At 41.8% G+C, this 23,561-nt stretch overlaps 2 protein-coding genes across 7 annotated transcripts in view; both read left to right on the forward strand.

The window, feature by feature from the left end:
* The window catches only part of cacul1 (CDK2 associated cullin domain 1), a 29,397-nt gene extending 10,320 nt beyond the window's left edge, over positions 1 to 19,077 (forward strand). The window contains exons 8-10 of one of the 2 annotated variants that reach the window (XR_011474050.1): positions 41 to 84; positions 216 to 663; positions 19,056 to 19,077. Coding sequence is in view for 1 of the 2 variants with exons in the window: in XM_023970384.2 (XP_023826152.1) it covers positions 41 to 74 (34 nt within the window). In the remaining variant the exon portion in view is untranslated. 2 annotated transcript variants of the gene reach the window in all.
* The window catches only part of mypn (myopalladin), a 55,325-nt gene continuing 34,973 nt past the window's right edge, over positions 3,210 to 23,561 (forward strand). For all 5 annotated transcript variants that reach the window (XM_023970322.2, XM_070434870.1, XM_023970324.2 and 2 more), the window contains exons 1-4: positions 3,210 to 3,444; positions 4,769 to 5,944; positions 20,535 to 20,710; positions 20,913 to 20,964. In XM_023970322.2, coding sequence (XP_023826090.1) covers positions 4,770 to 5,944; positions 20,535 to 20,710; positions 20,913 to 20,964 — 1,403 coding nt within the window. In that variant the 5' untranslated portion in view covers positions 3,210 to 3,444; position 4,769. The remainder of the gene's footprint in view (positions 3,445 to 4,768; positions 5,945 to 20,534; positions 20,711 to 20,912; positions 20,965 to 23,561) is intronic.

A 23,561-nucleotide genomic window follows, 5' to 3' on the forward strand; every position in this document is an offset into this window, starting at 1 on the left:
CAGCCCTGGTTTTTMATTAAGCTTTCTTTTTGTTTTGCAGAGGTGACCAGTCTCGCAAGAGAGCCAGCGAGTAGTCTGCATAGAGTAAGAAGGATGCATACTATTGCTTGCTATTGACTTTAAAAATGTTACTTTATTTGCATCATAATTCATAATCAGGCGTATTGAAAAAATATGTACACAAATATGAATAACTGGGTTTTTTTTTGTTGCAGATGCTCTGARCGTTAGCGACCTGGTTCAACCCAAATTGACAAAACACTGTGAATGACGAAGATTCTCTGATGCTATGTGAATTGGGTGAGCGTAAGCATGGGCTCATTTTTGACCCACGAGTTGTAGTGGACACGGTTTCTTTGCCTCTTCTGAAAAGCACAGTGAGTTCATGATGGTGCATCATTGTTCTTTCAGTTTTTGATGGTAAATGAATCTTCATTATTGCTAAGATACTATGAGGTTTAATGGGTTTGTGCTTATTTTTCCATTAAAGTGTGCCTTCTACTCTGCTTTGTTGGGATATTCAAGTTGCCTAACCGATGCCATTTTAGGCTCCCGAGTGGCGCAGCGGTCTACGGCACTGCATCTCAGTGCTAGAGGCGTCACTACAGACCTGGTTCGATTCCAGGCTGTGTCACAACCGCCCGCGATTGGGAGTCCCATAGGGTCCCATAGGGCGGCGCACAATTGGCCCAGCGTCGTCCGGGTTAGGGCTTGGCCGGGGTAGGCCGTCATTGTAAATTAGAATATGTTCTTAACTGACTTGCCTAGTTAAATAAAGGTTAAATAAAAAATAAAAAATAAAAAAAACAGGTGGATGGGCATGAATCCCAGTTTGACCACATATTGTATACTGTGTCAATCATGGGTCGTGTTCATTAGGGCATGCGGCGGAAAAGAAAAAGACAAATATAATTTACAATGGAAAACTAAAAGGATCGTTTCTGATTGGACAAATCTAGGTAGTCCCTCCCTTTTCCGTTTTTTGTTTGTTTTGTTCCTAATGAACATGGCCCTGATCTCTAACCAGAACCACCCGGATCTCTTATTGGTCTTATTGATCTGATTGAGTAACTGACAGTCTGCTGCTGCTCTTATTCCTCATTTGTTGTTGTTGTGTAGAACACTTGATATCTGTCTCTTGTTTAACTAATATTGTGTCTCTTTTGTATCAGTCAGGTCTGTCTTGATTCTCCCCAGTGATTTTTAAGCTAAAGGGGCTTGTCTTTAATCTCGGCACACAACTAAATGTCCCGCTAGTCGACTTAACATTTTAAATGTCTACCATGGCAACTTTAAACCAATCCACCTCCAAGTCTTGTTCATCTGGAACTTACAGAATAAAATATGGCCGGCATAACATAGGATTTCTTTCTCAATGGGTACAAACAGCAACAATGCATGTTCCGTTACATTTTGAGTAAAGTTTAAGTTATAACTGAAAAGGTTGTGTAGGTCTTTTTTTTTAAAAGGATTTACATTTCGCTTTTATTGAGTTGTTGTCGAACCAAATCCTATTTGCCAAGCATGCTACAAGATGATTCACAATGTTTTTATTCCCTGTTATTAAAAGTTGCATTGAGACTCCACAAATGATGGCGTCAGTCTACCCATGTTGCTGCTGTATCTGCGTTAGCCTGCGCATTATATCAAGTCACTGAGCCAATTGATTACAATCCAATTTTGAACATGTTGTGAATTTTGTTACAGTGATGATGTCAAATGATGTACAGTAGGTGGATGTCGAATGATCCCTCTGTTCTCTCAAGTTGCCCAGACGATGTAAACAGATCCAGTCACGGTGTGACGGTCAATTTGACCTTTGTTACATGTTTATGTTGAATGAAAGTATTTGATACAGCTCTTTGCACTGTTTTAAGTGTAATGTGACGCTCGAGCTTGGTTGTGATTGTTTTCCTGTGAGGATGTTGGAGATGACTCACTCATTGTCTTATGTGCAGTTTTGCTTTCAATAAACAAATCTTGAAAATGATGTATATTATCACCTGTGGAATCACTGGGGTTTGGTGGGATCTTGTGGGCGGAGTAATGATGGACTAAGGACACCAGGCAGAGTTTCTCTTAAGATAATTAGTACTGTGAATAAAGGCTTTTTGCTGACAGGCTTAAACAATGCAGGAGAAAGGAGGAAATCAACACAGGATACTCGGATGTGTGAAATTATTGCATTCAATAAGTTGTAATTACTGTCTTTAAGCATTGTTTAAGAGCGAGCACTGAAATAAAGGCATATTGCTGGACCTCTTCTCTCATACTTTATCTTTGTAGCAAGCCCAATTATACTTTTTTTTTGTTTTCATTTAATGCTGAAAAATGCATGCATGTTTGAGTTGAGTGATGCAATATAGATACACTGAGTATACAAAACATTAGGAACACCTGCTCTTTCCATGATATGCACTGACCAGGTGAACGCTATGATCCCTTATTAAATCCACTTCAATCAGTGTAGATGAAGGGGAGTAGACGGGTTAAAGAAGGACTTTTAAGCCTTGCGACATGGGTTGTATATGTGTGCCATTCAGAGGGTGAATGGGCAAGACAAAAGATGTAAGTGCCTTTGAACGGGGTAGGGTAGTAGTTGCCAGGTGCACCAGTTTGAGCGTGTCAAGAACTGCTACGCTGCTGGGTTTTTCACAACAGTTTCCTGTGTGTATCAAGAATGGTCCCCCACCCAAAGGACATCCAGCCAACTTGACATAAATGTGGGAAGCATTTGAGTCGATATGGGCCARCATCCCTGTGGAATGCTTTCGATACCTTATAAAGTCCTTTCCCCGACAAATTGATGCTGTTCTGAGGGCAAAAGGGGGTGCAACTCAATATTAGAAAGGGGTTTCGAATGTTTTGTCAACTCAGTGTATATAATCATTAGGAAGTCATAGTCAAGATATCAATGTTTATGAGATCAAATATAGAGTGGTGGGGCTCTATGATAATGCTCGTTCAACTAGTTCACCAAGAGCACTTTGTTAATAAACGGCAGTAATCTGCTGGTTAACATTAGTGTGTCGGAGGCTCAACAAGGAGCTTCTAATTCGGTAGAGTGGCTGTGCTTTGACAGACTACTGTATGCTGCCGGAGGAGGGATCCCTTTCCAGAACGCCTCCACTGGCCAATGAGCTTAGACGCCACCCAGACACATGGTCCGGGCCACCCCAAAATAACCTGCGACTAGTGCACTCACAAATGTTATTACTTTTACTGGTGACAGGTTGCCCTAGCTACTCGCCTCCATATTTCCCAGMAAACTCCAAGGTTAACTCTGCTCAAGTAATTGGGAAGCCGGCCGGGGCAGCTGCCGCTTGTGTTCACATTTTCCCAGGTGGCCACCACCGGAAGACCAGAATCCCCTCTCTTTGAGCAAAGGTGCGCTCCGAGGATTACCACAAGCTCCAGCCGGGGCCCGCTGGGGTTTATTTGAAGGTAAAACACCCAACCCCTGTTACCTGTCATTCATAGTGTCCTATTGACTGTCGTTTGGGTTCATACATCATCACAGTAAACTCTCAGCAAGTTTCACATAGACCCACTTCATTAGGCAAGCATGGGCTTAAGGCTTATATTATTGATTTTGAAGTGACTGTTACGTTTGAATAATTCTACCATGAACCTGGGTGGGTATTGTTGCTTTTTCTCAGTGTTCAGTGTCTCCCTCATAAACTCAAAAAATGATTTGGTTGTGTCATTAGATTTTTTGGTAAGTGATCAAATTCTTGTTGAGTGCACAGAAGATGAGGATAACAGTTTTTTTCTTGATTTTGTTCATGTAAACTGAGCCCTTACTATAATTAGATATGACTTGGGGGGGGGGGGCTTGGAGGCTGTTTGCAAAGGATTCACGTACACAGCAGCTGCAGGTCTATTAGAAGGGCATTGCTGCCTCTCTTAATTGCGCAGATTTGAGTGTCAGTAGCATCTGTGTACCCTATCCCGTTTCTGGATTCAATAACTACTTGGAGCTAGTGTCAAAAAGCTTTTTAAAGGCTGGGCATGAAGGAAAATTATGTCTTAAACACACCGAAAGTAGCTATGCTTATCCAAGTTGGGTGAGATCCAATGTCCATGCATGAAACTATTCTCTGTCTGGGGCCACAAGAGGTTTAAGGTGTTTTGAAATGAAAATGCTATTTTAATAMGTATCAAATGCATTGTGGTTTATCACTGGGTTGAATTATTATTCAAATGGGTGTGATTACTCTAGACTAGGGTCTAGTGTTTGTTTTTCTTTTGGTAATGAATAATGAAACAAGATATTTTGTATGTCATTGAAACAATTAGTCATATTGACCAATTGCACTCACTAGTCAGGTTGGTCGCTGTGCCCTAACTCCAAGCCATGTGGCTGCTTGCTCATTTTGTGAAAGAATTATGACCCCGCGAGTGTTAAGCCTAGCAAACCGATTCCAAAGAATGACACTGTATGTCAACAGTTTTTGTGGGGGTGGCATTTGTGCATGGGGTGCTGTGAATTTCCATTGCAATTGAAAGAGAAAGGTAGTAATGCAGAAGCGCATCCTAAAATAGGAACGTTTTATGACCAACAAGTGGGCTACACATTGTTATTCTTATTGAGATTACTTCCAAAGTATTCMGTGATCTTACCAACATTTCATTCTTTCTGTCAAATATTGAATTCATGGGAGAAGCATTGACTGAACTAATTGAAATTATACTGTTTCACAGGGGGAATAAAAGTATACACTGATACACTAAAATAAACAYTTTAAACCCTTTTATTTCCCCACAGAATGCAAGAGAACAGTGTGGACCAGCCTACATCATTATCTCAGCTCTTGAGAGAGAACTACTTGGCRGAAGCACGAGCACACCAGAGACACAGCGAGATGAGTCGTTCCGACTCCTCCTCACGGCGCCTGGTCTACGGGCCCCTCAAAGGCAAGATGGCGGACTCTGCGGGGCTGGARGAGCCGCAACACCAGCTCCCAGACCTCTCAGCCTTCCTGAGTCAGGAAGAACTGGATAAGAGTGTTAACCTGGCCTGTCAGGCTATCGGACCCGAGGCCTGCGAAGAGAGGTCAGATGTCAAGGCCTCCCCCTCTGCCACCTCCGCCGCATCCGACACTCCCGACACCCAGGCTGATCCGGAATTAAAAGAACCCCTACCAACACACCCYACATTCTTGCCAGAGAGACGGCCATACCCACCTCTGTCCCTCCAGGATAATGCTATAAGGACAGACGAACAGATATATCAGCCGTCCCAATCGTCCATCCAGGACAACTCGATGAGGATAGACAGACAGTCGTTCCCACCGTCCATCATCCAAGATATTGCGATGAAGAACAACCGGGAGGACATTAAGAGACCAGGGACTGGGGGGAGGAACACCCCGGCGTTCGGCCTGGAGAACCAGTCCAAGAAGGAGTTCCTCAACAAGGCAGCGGACTTCATCGAGGAGCTCTCCTCTCTGTTCAAGGCAAACAGCTCCAAAAGGATACGMCCRCGATCGTGCAAAGCTCATAGGAGCAGAGCCAACAAGGGCCAAGACGATGGGAGCATTTACTCCCTGAACGCAGACGACAGGGAACGGCCCATTCTTCTCCAAGACTTCGAYATGGAGATGGAGAGGCCTGCTAATCCCTTCTGCATTCAGCCGCCAGAGGTCCAAGGTTTGGACATGGGACCGGGGTATGGGCACGCTGACTTCCCCATGCTGGACTGCAGGACTACTGAGGAGCAGTATGATGACTCTGAGGTGCTGGAGGCGGATGAAGTGGATGAGGCTGAGAGCCCTGCCCTGGTGGAGCCTGCCTTGGTGGAGATCACCCCTGGAGTGTACACAGCCGACCCCATCTGTGAGCCCCCTCACTTCATCCAGAAACTGAAAAGCAGGGAGGTGTCGGAGGGCAGCAAGGTCCAGCTGGACTGCATTGTTCGAGGACTCCCCACGCCCGAAGTCCGGTAAGGCGAAACCAAACGTTCAAACTCATCGTCACAATTATTATTATTTTTTTTTACATTTATCTCTATTTTTCAACATACTCTCAAAGTCGTCTYTAGGGCCAGGAGAAACTGCCATCCACAGTTCAAATTTGTTCAAATAGCCATTTCTAACTTTAGCTAACTTTAGCCAATTATATCTGGAGAACAATGTGAGTTACAGTGGCTAAAGTTAGCTTAAGTTAGCAGTGGRTTTTGTAACAAATKTGAACAGTTGATGAAACGTTATCCTAGCCCCATAGACTACTTTCAGGTTAAATGGGAAAATATAGATTAGTAAAAAAAAAAGTGAAAATGTACTGTAAACTCGGGTAGTACTTTGGTAGTAGTACACAAGGTTGTACACAAGGTGGTAGTACACACGTTTTATTGTGATTTACTAGCTAGCTGATTTGAATYCCCCATGCTTTCCCCGGGAGGTGGATCTGATCTTGCAGTCTCTCTGAAACGYTTCTAAATTTGCCTCATTGAAATGTAATACCATGAGAAGGCAGCCGGGGAGTAGTCAGTGTGGTCAGCAAGCACATATGAGCCTTAAAACAGGCGATTACTCACCACATAGCAGGATCTGAGTACAAATGGGTTATTTTACTGTTGAAGACATAATCTAAATGGACATATGAAAGAAGTACAYGAATCGAGGGTGAGTGAGCAATATGATGTAAAGTGGCCCAAGTTTGATATTCAGAATGTTGTTGACATTGTCAGATAGGAACACTCCAGTATTTTTGCTGGAGTACTTATTCAACACATTTTGAAAAGTATGTATGTATTTTGTTTCAAAGAAAAGAAGGACAATAAGAAAAGCACTTCTTATAGGTATTTTGTCAATTGTAAACTGACAAGCAAACAATCATATTTGCTTGTTTGGGCTTGAATTTGAATGCAAATATTCAAATATGCCTCCCCACTGGGCACACAACTGGTTGAATCACAATTTCAATGAAATGGTTGAATTTGACAACTGTGGATCAGTACATCTCTGATACTGAGCTAGTATTTACAGTATACACTCATTTAAAAATGCCAATTTCTCCAACTCCTCCGGACCCCCTGTTTATAGGTGCCCCTGTTTGTGTATTTTGTTTTATGTCTGGAACATTAGATCATAGCAGTGTTTGTGTTCCACTATGTTCCAGTATGTTCCAGTATGTGTACGCAGCACTCTAAATGCCAATGGGTTTTATCAGCACATAACAATGTTCTTAAATATCTGAACACAGATTGTGGCCTATTTGCCAAGAAATAACAGAAGAGCGATTCCTGTATTATGGACATTACATTTGCATGCAAAATCACAACTTTAATGTCTCACAGAATGTGCAAACAAAATATAAATGTGCGTGTCTATGGAACTCTTTGGTGGGAGTACATTTCCCCAAAAAACAGTCTTCTGAGTATTGGTATGTTGTAGAAATGAAGCAAATACGAAGCATCATGGATTGGGCAAGCTTTTTGGGGAGACTGAGCATATAAACAGGAGTCTGAATTTGTAAGTCTTAGGTCAAAACATGGATATAGCCATGTTGAAGGAAAGGTTTGGCTGAACACAGGAACAAAAATTTGGAAAATATTGTTATTTCCATTATTACTTTACAGAGGAAAAAACGACTGTTACTGGATCTTACACCCTCCGTTATGGATGTTACAGAGTCTGAAATAGACATTCAAATCTTAAACGTTTCTTGATCAAAATCTATCATGACACATTTGTTGTCATTTGGAATGTTCTTAAAAGGTCAACAGAAGGCATAGTACATTAGGATTACATAATTACAGGTAGCCTGACGGCAGGTAGCCGAGTGGTTGAGAGCGTTGTGTCAGTAACCAAAAGGTTGCTGGTTTGAATCCACGAGCCGACTAGGTGAAAAATCGGTCTGTGCCCTTGTGCAAGGCACTTAACCCTAGTGGGTCTGATAAGAGCATCTGCTGAATGACTAAAATGTTAAAATGTAGCCTTGATAGTATACAAGGCCAGTCACCACACCCTGACTGGTAAAACAGTTCTTATCTTATATATGCACTACAGTTCAAAAGTTTGGGGCCACTTAGAAATGTCCTTGTTTTTGAAAGAAAAGCACATATTTTGTCCATTAAAATAACATCAAATTGATCAGAAATACAGTGTAAACATTGTTAATGTTGTAAATGACTATTGTAGCTGGAAACGGCAGATTGTTTRATGGAATGTCTGCATAGGCGTGCAGAGGCCCATTATCAGCAACCGTCACTCTTGTGTTCCAATGGCACGTTGTGTTAGCTAATCCAAGTTTATAATTTTAAAAGGCTGATTGATCGTTAGAAAACCCTTTTGCAATTATGTTAGCACAGCTGAAAACTGTTGTTCTGATTAAAGAAGCAATAAAACTGGCCTTCTTTAGACTAGTTGAGTATCTGGAGCATCAGTATTTGTGGGTTCGATTACAGGCTCAAAATGGCCAGAAACAAAGACCTTTCTTCTGAAACTTGTCAGTCTATTCTTGTTCTGAGAAATCAAGGCTATTCCATGCGAGAAATTGCCAAGAAACTGAAGATCTCGTACAACGCTGTGTACTACTCCCTTCACAGAACAGTGCAAACTGTCTCTAACCAGAATAGAAAGAGGAGTGGGAGGCCCCGGTGCACAACTGAGCAAGAGGACAAGTACATTAGAGTGTGTAGTCCTCAACTGGCAGCTTCATTAAATAGTACCCGCAAAACACCAGTCTCAACGTCAACAGTAAAGAGATGCTGGCCTTCTAGGCAGAGTTGCAAAGAAAATGCCATATCTTAGACTAGCCAATAAAAAGAAAAGATTAAGATGGGCAAAAGAACACAGACACTGGACAGAGGAACTCTGCCTAGATGGCCAGCATGCCGGAGTCGCCTCTTCACTGTTGACGTTGAGACTGGTGTTTTGCGGTTACTATTTAATGAAGCTGCCAGTTGAGGACTTGTGAGGCATCTGTTTCTCAAACTAGACACTCTAATGTACTTGTCCTCTTGCTCAGTTGTGCACCGGGGCCTCCCACTCCTCTTTCTATTCTGGTTAAAGCCAGTTTGCGCTGTTCTGTGAAGGGAGTAGTACACAGTGTGGTTTCATTTGGAATTTACTCCCTTTTTTACTTAGGCATGCTCAGGTTGAACTTCTCACGGAATCACCGTGGTGGAATGTGGTATAGTAGTTTGAACAGTTGTCAGGTTTTAAACGATGAACTACATTCCTGCTTGAATTGATATACAAACACAGGAGTTCACCCGAGAGGTCAGGAAAAAGTGTGGGCTGGCTGAAGGTCTCACTGGACAATGCTAACCTATTGACACGCTCCTGTCACTGTAACCTGGTCTCAGAACATTTCGTATTATTCAGAGACACTCCATTTAGTACTTTATGTTACGTTTTGTATGGTACAATATGTACTAATATGTGGATGTCCATCACCCATTTCGTATGATATGTTACCAATTACAATTTGTATTATATGTTACGAATTGGCAAAAGGTATGATATTTTACGAATTGGAAAAACGTACAATATGTTACGAATTTGCAAAACGTATGATATGTTATGAATTCTATCTAGGTGSATAACGTTAGATAGGCTAGGGGTTAGGGGTTAGAGTTAAGTTTAGGAGTTAGGTTAAAGGGTGAAGATTAGAGCGGCTGCAAACCCAACGTGTGCTCGCATGCTCCCTAAAAARACGTTTGCTTAAAAAAATGTGAGAAAGTGGAAATATTACCCCGGGACAGTAGAGGGCGATGTGCTGGTAATAGCCATCTACAGCCGAACAAGGAAGTGACTACACACCCAAACAAGGATGACYTGTTTTCCTGGGAGATGCAGCTTTCCAGGTATGTTGATAATATAATGTTGCAATCKATTTCACTTTTTCGGTTTCTAATTTCCCTTGTTACTGCATACATGTATGCTCCTCTATATGAGAAGTGCCATTTTATCAAGGCTTTTGGAATTTGGTTCTTGGAAAATTGTATGTTTTTGGTTACCAAATACGGTATATATATCTGACATATATATATGTAATCTCTTATTACCTGTCCATCTCAATAAACCTGGGCGTACCTGGAACTACCACCACTCTCGTTGACGGAGAGTCAGAGAATGCATTCGGCATCATGGCTGCAAGGATGAGGATTCTTGATGGACGCACAGACTCAGTTCTTTGTAGAGTTTTAATCTTGTTAATACAATGAAACCTGATTCTGAGACGTCTCAGTGTGCAGTAATTGAGATTAGATTGAACTACACCACAAGTAGAAGACAGCCTGTAAAGTCTGTGGCACACAGCTATTATATACAGTGTCACACTTGATGTTCAAATACAATGCATTGTTCAAATAGAATGCATTGAAACACCTTGTATTGAGATGAAGAAATGAAAAGAGKTTTTTCAGCACACAAATAAACCTTTYTTKTTGCTTCTGAAAGTAAACCACGATACATAKGTGTCTGCTGAGAACAGACATGTAAAGAAGTGTCTATGGAATAAAATGTGTAGTTACAAATACTTCCTCCCTGGGTTCTTTGTGTACCTACGACCCAATCTTCGGGCTTCCCAAGAGGAACCGGCAGCGAAAAAGAGGAAGAAGAGTTGGCATCTTGGTGAGACTAAGGCAAAAGGGAAAACCATCCACCGCTTCCCTCCATTCTATTGGCCAGTCACTTGATAATAAGATGGATGACCTCCGATCACACATTTGCTATCAYCTGGACTTTCGTAACTGCAATATTCTTTCAGTTTTTCTGAAAGATACCCCCTATAACTATCCAACTCGATGGATTCTCCATTCGCCGAGCAGACAGGACAATGGATTCAGGGAAATCCAGAGGGGGAAGGGTACATTTCTTCATCAACAACACATGGTGTGCAAACTATAACGCAGTGGAAGTCTCAACCTATTGTTCACCCGTCTTGGAATAAACGATGGTCAAATACCGACCCTTCTACCTCCCGATAGAGTTTTCATCTGTTATCGTGACTGCTGTATATATTCCACCTCAGGACAACAACAAGATGGCACTTAACAAACTGTACGAAGCTATAAACAAGAAGGAAACCAAGCACCCGGAGGCTGCTTTTCTTGTTGCCGCTGATTTTAATTCTGCGACACTAAGACACGTGATGCCCACAAGTAAGCATACAAGGCCTCCCTCGTCCCCCCTTCAGCAAATCAGATCATGAGTCAATACCCCTGCTTCCTGTTTTCAAACAGAAGCTGAAACAGGAAGTATCTGTGTCACGCTCCATAGAGAAATGGTCCACCAAAGCGGAGACTAAGCTGCAGGACTGCTTTGCTAGTGCTGACTGGAATATGTTCCGGAACTCCGCCAATAGCATCAACGAGCTAACCATCTCCATCACTGGCTTCATCAGGAAATGCATCCCCGACAGTGTCCCCCCCAATGAAAGACCTGGATTCACACAGAGGTACTCGCTAAACTAAAGGACAGAGCTACCGCACACAGGCCTATCACAGCAAACCCAGAGGCAACGGTTGAGAACACAAACGCATACAAGAAGTCCTGCTACAACCTCTGCAGAGCCACCATACAGGCAAAAGGACAATATAGGAACAAAGTGGAATCCTATTACACTGACTCCGACAATCGAAGCATGTGGCAGGGGCTARAGTCCATTACGGATTACAAAGGAAGACCTAGCCGTGATCTGCCCAACGATGCTTCCTCTACCTGACGAATTCAATGCATTTTATGCATGCTTCGACAAAACAACACTGAGCCATGCATGAGGCCCCCTCCTTGTCCCAGAGGACTGGGTGATCTTGCTCTCCGACTTGAGTAAGGCTTTTAATCTGGTCAACACTCGCAAGGCCACAGTGCCGGACCGTATTCCAGGTCGCGTTCTCAGAGCATGCGCAGACCCACTGGCAGACATCTTCAAAGTAATTTTCAACCTCTCCTTGTCCKAGTCTGTAATCCCCACATCTCAAGCTGACCACCWTCATTCCTGTTCAGAAGAATTCTAAGGCTATCTGCCACAATGACTACCGCCCTGTAGCACTCACATCTGTTATTATTCAAGGAGCGTGACACTAACCTGGATGCTTATAAGAAATTCCACTACAAACTCAGATGAGCCATCAAACAGGCAAAGCGTCAATACAGAACCAAGATCGAATCCTACTATGCCAGCTCTGAAGCTCGACAGATGTGGCAGGGCTTGAAAACTAGCATGGATTACAAAGGGAAAACAGACAAGATAAATGCCTTCAATGCTCATTTCGAGGCAAGCATCACTGAACRATGAATGAGAGCACCAGCTGTCCGGACAACTGTGTGATCTCGCTCAAGAACCCCGTGCCAACGTAACCTGCCTAAATTACTATTGTACCTTAGCACTCACATCTATAGCCATGAAATGCTTTGAAATGCTGGTCATGGCTCACATCAACACCATCATCACCGACACACTGAATCCACTCCAATTCGTCTACAACCCCAACAGATCCACAGATAACGCAATCTCTATTGCACTCCACACTGCCCGCACCCACCTGGACAAAAGGAATATTTATGTAAGAATGCTGTTCATTGACTACAGGGCAGCATTCAACAACAYAGTCCCCTCCAGATCTTCACCAAGCTCAGGGCCCTGGGACTGAACACCTCCCTCTGCAACTGGATCCTGGACTTCCTGAAGGGCCGCCCCCAGGTAGTGAGGGTAGGCAACAACACATCGTCCACGCTGACCATCAACACCGGGGCCCCTCAAGGGTGTGTGCTTAGTCCCCTCCTGTACTCCTGTTCACCCACGACTGCGRGGTCACGCAGAATTCCGACACCATCATCAAGTTTGCTGACAACATGACGGTGGTGGGACTGATCACCGACGATGAGGCGTCGGTGATCAGTCCCAMTACAGTCGTGGGGGCCAGGTCATCTGATACAGCACTTCATCACTCTCCTTCTTGGTCAAATATCCCTTATACAGCCTGAAGGTGTGTTGGGTCATTATCCTGTTGAAAAGCAAATGATAGTCCCACTAAGCGCAAACCAGGTGGGATGGCGTATCGCTGCTGAATGCTGTGGTAGCCATGCTGTTTAAGTGTGCCTTGAATTCTAAATAAATCACAGACAGTGTCACCAGCAAAGCACCCCCACACCGTCACACCTCCTACTCCATGCTTCATGGTGGGAACCACACATGCAGAGATCATCCGTTCACCTACTCTGCATTTTACAAAGACACGACGGTTGGAACCAAAAAATTCACATTTGGACTCATCAGACCAAAGGACAGATTTCCACCGGTCTAATGTCCATTGCTTGTGTTTCTTGGCCCAAGCAAGTCTCTTCTTATTGGTGTCCTTTAGTAGTGGTTTCTTTGCAGCGATTTAACCATGAAGGCCTAATTCATATATTCTCCTCTGAAAATTTGATGTTGAGATGTATCTGTTACTTGAACTCTGTGAAGCATTTATTTGGGCTGCAATTTCTGAGGATGGTAACTGTAATGAACTTATTCTCTGCAGCAGAGGTAACTTTGGGTCTTCCTTTCCTGTGTAGTCCTCATGTTACATCATAGTGCTTGATGGGTTTTGAGACTGCACTTGAAGAAACTTTCAAAGTTCTTGAAATGTTCTGTATTGATTGACCTTCATGTCTTAAAGTAAGGATGGTCTCTCGTTTCTCTTTGCTTATTTGAGCTGTTCATGCCATAATATTGACTTGGTCTTTTACCAAATAGGATTATCTTCTGTATACCAACAATACTTTGTCACAACAGAACTGATTGGCTCAAAAGCATTAAGAAGGAAAGGAATTGCACATATTAACTTTGAACAAGGCACACCTGTTCATTGAAATGCATTCCAGGTGACTACCTCATGAAGCTGGTTGAGAGAATGCCAAGAGTGTACAAAGCTCTTATCATGGCAAAGGGTTACTACTTTGAAGAATCTCAAATTTAAAATATATATTTTGGTTTGTTTAACACTTTTTTGGTTACTACGTGATTCCATATGTGTTATTTCATAGTTTTGATGTCTTCAATATTATTCTACAATGTAGAATAAGGAATAACCCTGAAATGAGTACGTGTGTCCAAACATTTGACTGGTACTGTATGTATTACCATTAGTATTTTACCATAAGTATTTATATATTCCTGCTACCTGTCATATTTCAGCCCTGTTTATATGTATATTCTACTACCAGTCTTTTTATGTATAAACCTTCAACCACTCCAGTACCACTGCACATTAAATAGGGTACTGGCACACAGACCTGAATATACTTGCATTCTCATGTTTCTTCAACTTATATAATGTGTTTTTTTATTCTATTTTGTATTTTATCTATATTAATATTATCACTGCATTGTTGGGAAAGAATTTCACCGTACTGTTTTACACCTGTTGTATCCTGTGCACGTGGCAAATAAACTTTGCTGTCTGTCAGTTGGTGTGTTAACTTGCGTTAGTTCTTGACGTCGTGGTTATGTTCTCTCAGTATTAAGCGTGCTCGGTATCACCTTCTATGGTTTAGTAGCTCTGGTGTGTCAGGGAATAGTATTGTGTCTATTCTCAGTCTATGTTTAGTATTGTGTGTATTCGGTTGGGACACAGTCATAGTACCCCTAACTTTGGGACTCTGATGGGGGGGGGGTCTTTCCTCCCTGGGCTAGGGAGGGAAAATAGCCTTGACAGGTGCAGCAGCCAGGCAGTCTACGCAGGGACAAGCCTTCTCTACTGCTCATACTTTCAAATTAGAACCTTACTCATTAGAAATGACACGCTTTTCCAGTGAGGTCCCCTACATACAGTACCAGTCAAAAGTTTGCACAGACCTACTCATTCAAGGGTTTTTCTTTATTTGTACTATTTTCTACATTGTAGAATAATAGTGAAGACATGCACTATGAAATAACACACAAGGAATCATGTAGTAACCAAAAAAGTGTTAAACAAATCAAAATATATTTTATATTCTTCAAAGTAGTGTTGTGGAAAAATTCTTACACAGGGACACTCGAAGTCAATTTTAAACGAATCATTGTTATTTGTCAGCGCGCTGGAGAGATTCCAACCAACTCAATGCACCATAGTACACATGTCAATCAGGAGCTCCTCCTGGGAAGACCCAGTAGTTGTCTTTTATACGGCTATACACAGACAAGTTATATTTGCATGATTTAGCATAATTAATGAATCATTACAGTTTTGTTTCATTCATGTGACCGACCAATACTGTTTCATTACATGTGACAGACCAATAACAAGGCTTCTCCTCTCTAAGCTGAGACCTTGAAACTGAGATATCTTTCGTTTGTTCTGAAAACACGGTCGTTCYTTCTCAAAACAAGGTCTGGGCGTACTGCCAAATTGCAACTACTGATAGTGAGGATTTGTACAGTCAGCCACTTGCATGAACACAGAAATTGGTTTCTAGAACAGCATATAAATAGAACATAGCAATTAGTTATAAAGAAAAGCACAAACATTCAAATTCCCATTACAGTAGCCACCCTTTGCCTTGATGACAACTTTGCACACTCTTGACATTCTCTCAACCAGTTTTACCTGGAATGCTTTTCCAACAGTCTTGAAGGAGTTCCCACATATGCTGAGCACTTGTTGGCTGCTTTTCCTTCACTCCGCGGTCCTTCTCATCCCAAACCATCTCAATTGGGTTAAGGTCGGGTGATCATTGGGGACTATCATTTGTTTTTCAACAGGACAATGACCCAAAACACACCTCCTGGCTGTGTAAGYGCTATTTAACCAAGGAGAGTGATGGAGTGCTGCATCAGATGACCTGGTTTCCACAACCACCTGACCTCAACCCAATTGAGATGGTTTGGGATGAGTCTCAAGAGGAGCTACTTTGAAAAACAGTGCTGCTGTTTGCTAAACATTGGGAGTTGTTGAGAATTTTTTGTCTATTGGTTCTACAGACAGATTGGTCTTCTCTTTTCAGCAGTAGGTATTTTCTTTCAAACTGTACGTTTTTCCCTCGATTGTATTTTGAAATTTGAAAAAGGCYAACAGACAGCTGCAAGCAACCATAGAAATATAATCCATAGATGGCAGTTCCGATTCAAGTCAGGACTGGCAGCCATTGCTAGTGTACCCATGAGTTTAATAGTCAAATTGCCAGGGTAAGAGGTTATAAAACCCTTCTATGGCCACAAAGCAACAAGCTGTATATTTGGCACCCATGCTGCCCAAATTGCGGCCTTCCCAACTGTAGGCAACTGGTATCTGCTAAAATAAAAGAAACACTTGAGTAAATGAGGGATACAAATAATATGATATACATTGCCTTGCAAAAGTATTCATCCCCCTTGGCATTTTTCCTATTTTGTTGCATTACAACCTGTAATTTAAATGGATTTTTATTTGGATTTCATGTAATGGACAAACACAAAATAGTCCAAATTGGTGAAGTGAAATGAAAAAAATAACTTGTTTCAAAAAATTCTAAAAAATAAAAATGGAAAAGTGGTGCGTGCATATGTATTCACCCCCTTTTTATGAAGCCCCTAAATAAGATCTAGTGCAACCAATTACTTTCAGAAGTCCCATAATTTATTAAATAAAGTCCACCTGTGTGCAATCTAAGTGTCACATGATCTGTCACATGATCTCAGTAAATATACACCTGTTCTGAAAGGCCCCAGAGTCTGCAACACCACTAAGCAAGTGGCACCACCAAGCAAGTAGCACCATGAAGACCAAGGAGCTCTCCAAACAGGTCAGGGACAAAGCTGTGGAGAAGTACAGATCAGGGTTGGGTTATAAAAAAAGATCAGAAACTTTGAACATCCCACGGAGCACCATTAAATCCATGATAAAAAAAATTGAAAGAACATGGCACCACAACAAACCTACCAAGAGAGGGCCGCCCACCAAAACTCATAGACCACTTTAAGCCAAACACCCCACAGAGCTGGGCTTTATGGAAGAGTGGCCAGAAAAAAAGCAATTGCTTAAAGAAAGAAATAAGCAAACACGTTTGGTCTTCACCAAAAGGCATGTGGGAGACTCCGAAAAACATATGGAAGAAGGTTCTCTGGTTAGATAAGACTAAAATTMAGCTTTTTGGCCATCAAGGAAAACGCTATGTCTGGCGTAAACCCAACACCTTTCATCACCCCTAGAACACCATCCCCACAGTGAAGCATGGTGGTGACAGCATCATGCTGTGGGGATGTTTTTCATTGGCAGGGACTGGGAAACTGGTCAAAATTGAAGGAATGATGGATGCCGCTAAACACAGGGAAATTCTTGAGGGAAACCTGTTTCAGTCTTCCAGAGATTTGAGACTGGGATGGAGGTTCACCTTCCAGCAGGACAATGACCCTAAGCATACTGCTAAAGCAACACTTGAATGGTTTAAGGGGAAACATTTCAATGTCTTGGAATGGCCTAGTCAAAGCCCAGACCTCAATCCAATTGAGAATATGTGGTATGACTAAGATTGCTGTACACCAGAAGAACCCATCCAACTTGAAGGAGCTGGAGCAGTTTCACCTTGAAGAATGGGCAAAAATKCCAGTGGCTAGATGTGTCAAGCTTATAGAGACATACCCCATSAGACTTGCAGCTGTAATCACTGCAAAAGGTGGCTCTACAAAGTATTGTCCTGGCATGATTTAGGTCTACTTGTAGAATTTATGCCAAGGTGCATTGAAGCTGTTCTGGCAGCTTGTAGTGGCCAAACACCCTTTTAAGAAACTATGTCGGTGTTTCCTTTATTTTTTATTTATTTAACGAAGCAAGTCAATGAAGAACAAATTCTAATTTACAATGATGGCCTACCCCTGCCAAACCCTAACCCGGACGACGCTGGGCAAATTGTGTGCCGCTCTATGGGACTCCCAATCACAGCCGGTTGTGATACAGGGTGGAATCGAACTGGGTCTGTAGTGATGTCTCTAGTACTGAGATGCAGTGCCTTATGCTCTCTGGTGTATTTTCAACATTGAGAGTGGGCTCCTGTGGTTGGATAAAAAATGAAATAAAACAATAAAACAATTATTCTTTCTTTTTTTTCCCCCTATTGGGCTCCCTATAGGCTTGGGCCCAGCCCCTGACTCACACAATTGACTAGCCACATTTATTTATGATGCAGTTTTTTTTAATCAGTTACCCTATCAACGCAGGTCCCCCCACTTACCCATTTGTGCACCCTACCTCCTCTCCTTCCCCCATCTAAAGATTAGCAGAGCGGCAGCAGCAGGTTGCCTACAGTCATTGAGAGCGGGCTCCTGAATACTCCTGTGGTTGGCTCTGGACCAGGATCTCTTTGTACTTTGCTCTGTTCCTCTTTACCTCGATCCTGACTAGTTTCCCAGTCCATGCCGCTGAAAAACATCATCACAGCATGATGCTGCCACCACCCTGCTTCACCATAGGGATGGTGCCAGGTTTCCTCCAGATGTGGCGCTTGGCATTCAGGCCAAAGAGTACAATCTTGGTTTCATCAGACCAGAGAATCTTATTTCTCATGGTCTGAGAGTCCTTTAGGTGGCTTTTGGCAAACCCCAAGTGGGCTGTCAGGTGCATTTTAATGAGGAGTGGCTTCTGTCTCACCAATCTTCCATAAAGGCCTGATTGGTGGAGTGCTGAAGAGATGGTTGTCCTTCTGGAAAAATCTCCCATCTCAACAAAGGAACTCTGGAGCTTTGTCATCGGATTCTTGGTCACCTCCCTGACCAAGGACCCTCTCCCCCGATTGCTCAGTTTGGCCTGGCGGCCAGCTCTAGGAYGAGTCTTGGTGGTTCCAAACTTCTTCCATTTAAAAATAATGGAGGCCACTGTGTTCTTGGGGACCTTCAATGCTGCAGAAATGTTTTGCTACCCTTCCCCAGATCTGTGCATCGACACAATCCTGTCTCGGAGCTCTACGGACAATTCCTTCGACCTCATGTCTTGGTTTTTGCTCTGACATGCACTGTCAACTGTGGAACCTTTATATAGACAGGTGTGTGCTTTTCCAAGTCATGGGGCTCCCGAGTAGCGGTCTAAGGCACTGCATCTCAGGGCTAGAGGCGTCACTACAGACCCTGGTTCGAGTCCAGGCTGAATCACAACCGGCCGTGATTGGGAGGCGGCGCACAATTGGCCCAGCGTCATCCAGGTTTGGCCGGGGTAGGCGGCGCACAATTGGCCCAGCGTCGTCCAGGTTTGGCCGTGGTAGTCCTCTACGTAACAAGAAGGACAGTAGTAGTTACCTTGACAGATACAGATGAAGTGACTTCCTGGCAAGACGGCAGTGAGGTGGCCTCCTGTGGCTGTTCTTTAGTACAGATGGGTGTGTCTTCCTCAGAAACAGACGATACAGAAACATCTGTAGTTCACAAAAGATAATGAGTTGCATCATATATTTCACATATTTGGGCTTAGTACAGGTCAAATACTGTAGCAATACTATATGCTTTTAAACAATTWCATTCTGAAAGGCGTTTCAATATACATATGCTGAAGTCATTTTAATGTTTTTCACAATTTTTTACAAAATCCCAACTTTAACACTGGAAGTATGATAGTTAATGACAATCTTAAAATGTCAATGTGCCCTGTGTAGAATTTCTTACATTTAATTAAACCAAACAGATTTTTTTCTGCAGCACTGGCACACTTTGATATTGTACTAAATATAGTACATGGACTTGAATTTAAATAATCTCTCTGATCAAACGAGTGTCTTTATGATGTTTCCATTCTAGCAGGTCGAGGACTCCATTTATATCATACTGGAACTATTAGCCAGTTTTTACACCTAGCCTGAAAGACAACCTCATGTAAATTCACTCTTGAACATCTTTAAAGGAATATTGAAGTAAAAAATGTAAAAGTAGCGAGACCTTTTCTATATCGCATCTTTTGGGGTGTACTTCAAAAAGTATTCASACCCCTTGACTTAAAAAAAAAAGAATTGTGTTACAGCATGAATTTAAATAGATTATATTGAAATAGATTATATTGTGTCACTGGCTTACACACAATACCCCATAATGTCAAAGTGGAATTAGGTTTTTAGAAGTTTTTACAAATTAATTACAAATTAAAAGCTGAAATGTCTTGAGTCAATAAGTAGTCAACCCTTTTGTTATGCAAAGCCTAAATCATGTTCAGGTGTAGAAATGTCACAGTCATAGTCAGGAACAGTAGCCAATTTGTCATCTTAAGAATTTTGCTCATTTACATTTTACATCAATCCATATTGCCGTATAGTAAGTGGTAACTAAGTACTCATTTGGCATTGTAGGGTGGTGTGGTGGCTTCTTGTTTTAAAGTGAAATAGAGCTCACCAGAACTTTTTCCCAAGACCTGATTGTGGCTACACTTACTGGCAGTTGGCCAGACATACACACTGGGTCAAGACACTCACCACATACACTAATGAGTTATGACTGTCGGAGAGTTGCTAACGCAGAAAAGTTGTTAGMTTTTTTTCAAATATAACATKKATTTATATTTTAAAGTTGAAACGGTTAGATTATTTTTGACTGATTATGCTCAATGGGCTCAATCCCTAATGTGATGATGTCACTAAYAGGAGCATATGCATTTTATGGCTTTCCAGGTGGTTTTGTGAGGGGAAGGAGCTGGAGAACTGCCCTGACATTCAGATCATCAACAACGGCGAGTTGCACTCTCTGATCATTGCCGAGGCATTCGAGGAAGACACAGGGCGGTACTCTTGCTTTGCTTCCAACTTCTATGGCACAGACTCGACATCTGCAGAAATCTACATCGAAGGTGACCATTGAGTTTTGATCTTCAAGTCAAGTGACCCATCTAGAGTGCATCGTCACATAAAGATGTAATGCTGATGTAATTCATTTGTATCTCTTCTGGTTCAAATGTTTCATTTTCAATGAAAACATATTAATATAGACAATCATACTAAGATCATCCGTACTGTTGAGCTCTACATCACTCTCTTTTATGTGTTTTACAGGTGCCTCCTCTACAGATTCGGAGGGGGAACAACATTTTGAACATGTAGCACAGTGAGTACACMACTCTTCCTCTACTCAAAATAGAATTGGAAAACATTTAATTGCGGCAGTGAAAGCAAGATTCAAATACTTCAATTCTGCAATGTAAGAGGCCTCACTGTAAGCACATATAGTGCCTTCAGAAGGTATTCATACCCCTTGACTTTTTCCACATTTTGTTGTGTAACAGCTTAAATTTMAAATTGATTAAATTGAGATRTTTTTTGTAACTGGCCTACACACACACAATAGCCCARAATGTCAAAGGGAAATTGTGTTTTTCGAAATTATTACAAATTATTATTATTATTTATTTTTTGGGGTGGATCAGCTTGGATATTGCAAATAGATTTTGGCTTCTATCAATGTTATTGTCTGAATGATCCAATACCCCATATATTTTTATTTTATTTTTGATAAATACATATATTATTTTTTAAATATATATAATTTTTTTTTTTTTAATATATTTTCCTTTATTATTTTCCCCTAACCATACCACCCCTCACCTAATGAGAGTACATCAATGGACAACAACGCTTAGGCTTCTACTTCCAGCTTATACATACTATATACATTTTTACGGACACATTATATTTTACATTAGTTACCTTTTGTTTATTTTTAGTCCCACCCTTCAGCTCCCCTCAACCCCTCCCACCTACAGTGCATTCGGAAAGTATTCAGACCCCTTCCCTTTTTCCACATTTTGTTACCTTACATCCTTTTCCTAAAATGTATTAAATAAAACATTTTCTTCATCATTCTACACACAATACCCCATAATGACAAAGTGAAAACATATTTACATGAGTTTTCAGACCCTTTGCTATGAGACTCAAAATTGAGCTCAAGGTGAATCCTGTTTCCATTGATCATCCTTGAGATGTTTTTACAACTTCATTGGAGTCCACCTGTGGTAAATTCAATTGATTGGACATGATTTGGAAAGGTACACACCTGTCGATATAAGGTCTCACAGTTGACAGTGCATGTCAGAYCAAAAACCATGAGGTCGAAYGAATTGTCCGTAGAGCTCCGAGACAGGATTGCGTCGAGGCACAGATCTGGGGAAGGGTACCAAAAAATMTCTGCAGCATTGAAGGTCTGCAAGAACACAGTGGCCTCCATTCTTAAATGGAATAAGTTTGGAACCACCAAGACTCTACCTAGAGCTGACCGCCTGGCCGAACTGAACAATCGGGGGAGAAGGGCCAAGAACCCGATGGTCACTCTGACTTTGATCTAGAGTTCCTCTGTGGAGATGGGAGAACATTCCAGAAGGACAACCATCWCTGCAGCACTCCACCAATCAGGCCTTTATGGTGGAGTGGCCAGACAGAAGCCACTCCTCAGTAAAAGGCACATGACATTCTTCTTGGAGTTTGCCAAAAGGCACCGAAAGACTCTAAGACCAACAATATTCTCTGGTCTGATGAAACCAAGATTGAACTCTTTGGACTGAATGCCAAGCGTCACGTCTGGAGAAAACCAGGCAACATCCCTATGGTGAATCATGGTGGTGGCAYCATCATGCTGTGGGGATGTTTTTCAGCGGCAGGGTCTGGGAGACTAGTCAGGATCAAGGCATAGATGAACGGAGCAAAGTACAGAGAGATCCTTGATGAAAACCTGCTTCATAGCGCTCAGGACTTCAGACTGGGGCAAATGTTCATCTTCCAACAGGACAACGACCCTAAACACAAAGCCAAGACAACGCAGGAGTGGTTTCGGGACAAGTTTCTGAATGTCCTTGAGTAGCAGAGCCAGAGCCCTGACCTGAACCCGATCGAACATCTTTGGAGAGACCTGAAAATAGTTGTGCAGCAATGCTCCCCATCCAACCTGACAGAGCTTGAGAGGATCTGCAYAGAAGAATGGAATAAACTCCCRAAATACAGGTGTGGCAAGCTTGTAYCGTCATACCCAAGAAGACTCAKGGCTYTAATCGCTGCCAAAGGTGCTTCAACAAAGTACTTYGTAAAGGGTCTGAATACTTATGTAAATGTATTGTGTGTAGATTGATTWAAAAAAAWTWGAACAAGGTTGTAACTTGACAAAATGTKGAAAAAGTCAAAGGGTCTGAATACTTTCCGAAGGCACTGTATATAACATTCTATTGGTTGCAAGAATTTTGTATAATAATTGAAATTGAAAAACTCTGTTTTGAATCACGGCGAAATAAAGAAATCTATAATAATTCAAATGTTTTTTTTATCAATTAGTATATATGAGTTTAACCATAATATTTGTTGTAATATTTTTTCTGTCTTTTCTGGTGGATTAAACTGAAATTGCAACCAACTTTATATGGTTTATTTAAAAAATAGTGATTTTTGGAGATCATTTAATTTTCAAATAACGAAAGTGAGAGGTTGGTATCTGATTAAAGGGAAAGGACATTCTTGAACAAGGGGTGAGCCATTTTTGCTAATCTGCTAGAGAACTAGTTTGGATTTAAGTATAGTTTCTGTATGACTGAAGGCTTTAGTGAGAGGTCTTGATGTTCAAATAAAATGGAATATCTTTTGCTCATATAATTTAAAAAACAAGTTGTTAGTTGTAGGCAGGGCCATAAGCAAATAGGTTAAACTGGGATAAGAAACTAC

The sequence above is a fragment of the Salvelinus sp. IW2-2015 genome, linkage group LG25 (assembly GCF_002910315.2).
Source record: "Salvelinus sp. IW2-2015 linkage group LG25, ASM291031v2, whole genome shotgun sequence".
NCBI lineage: Eukaryota > Metazoa > Chordata > Actinopteri > Salmoniformes > Salmonidae > Salvelinus > Salvelinus sp. IW2-2015.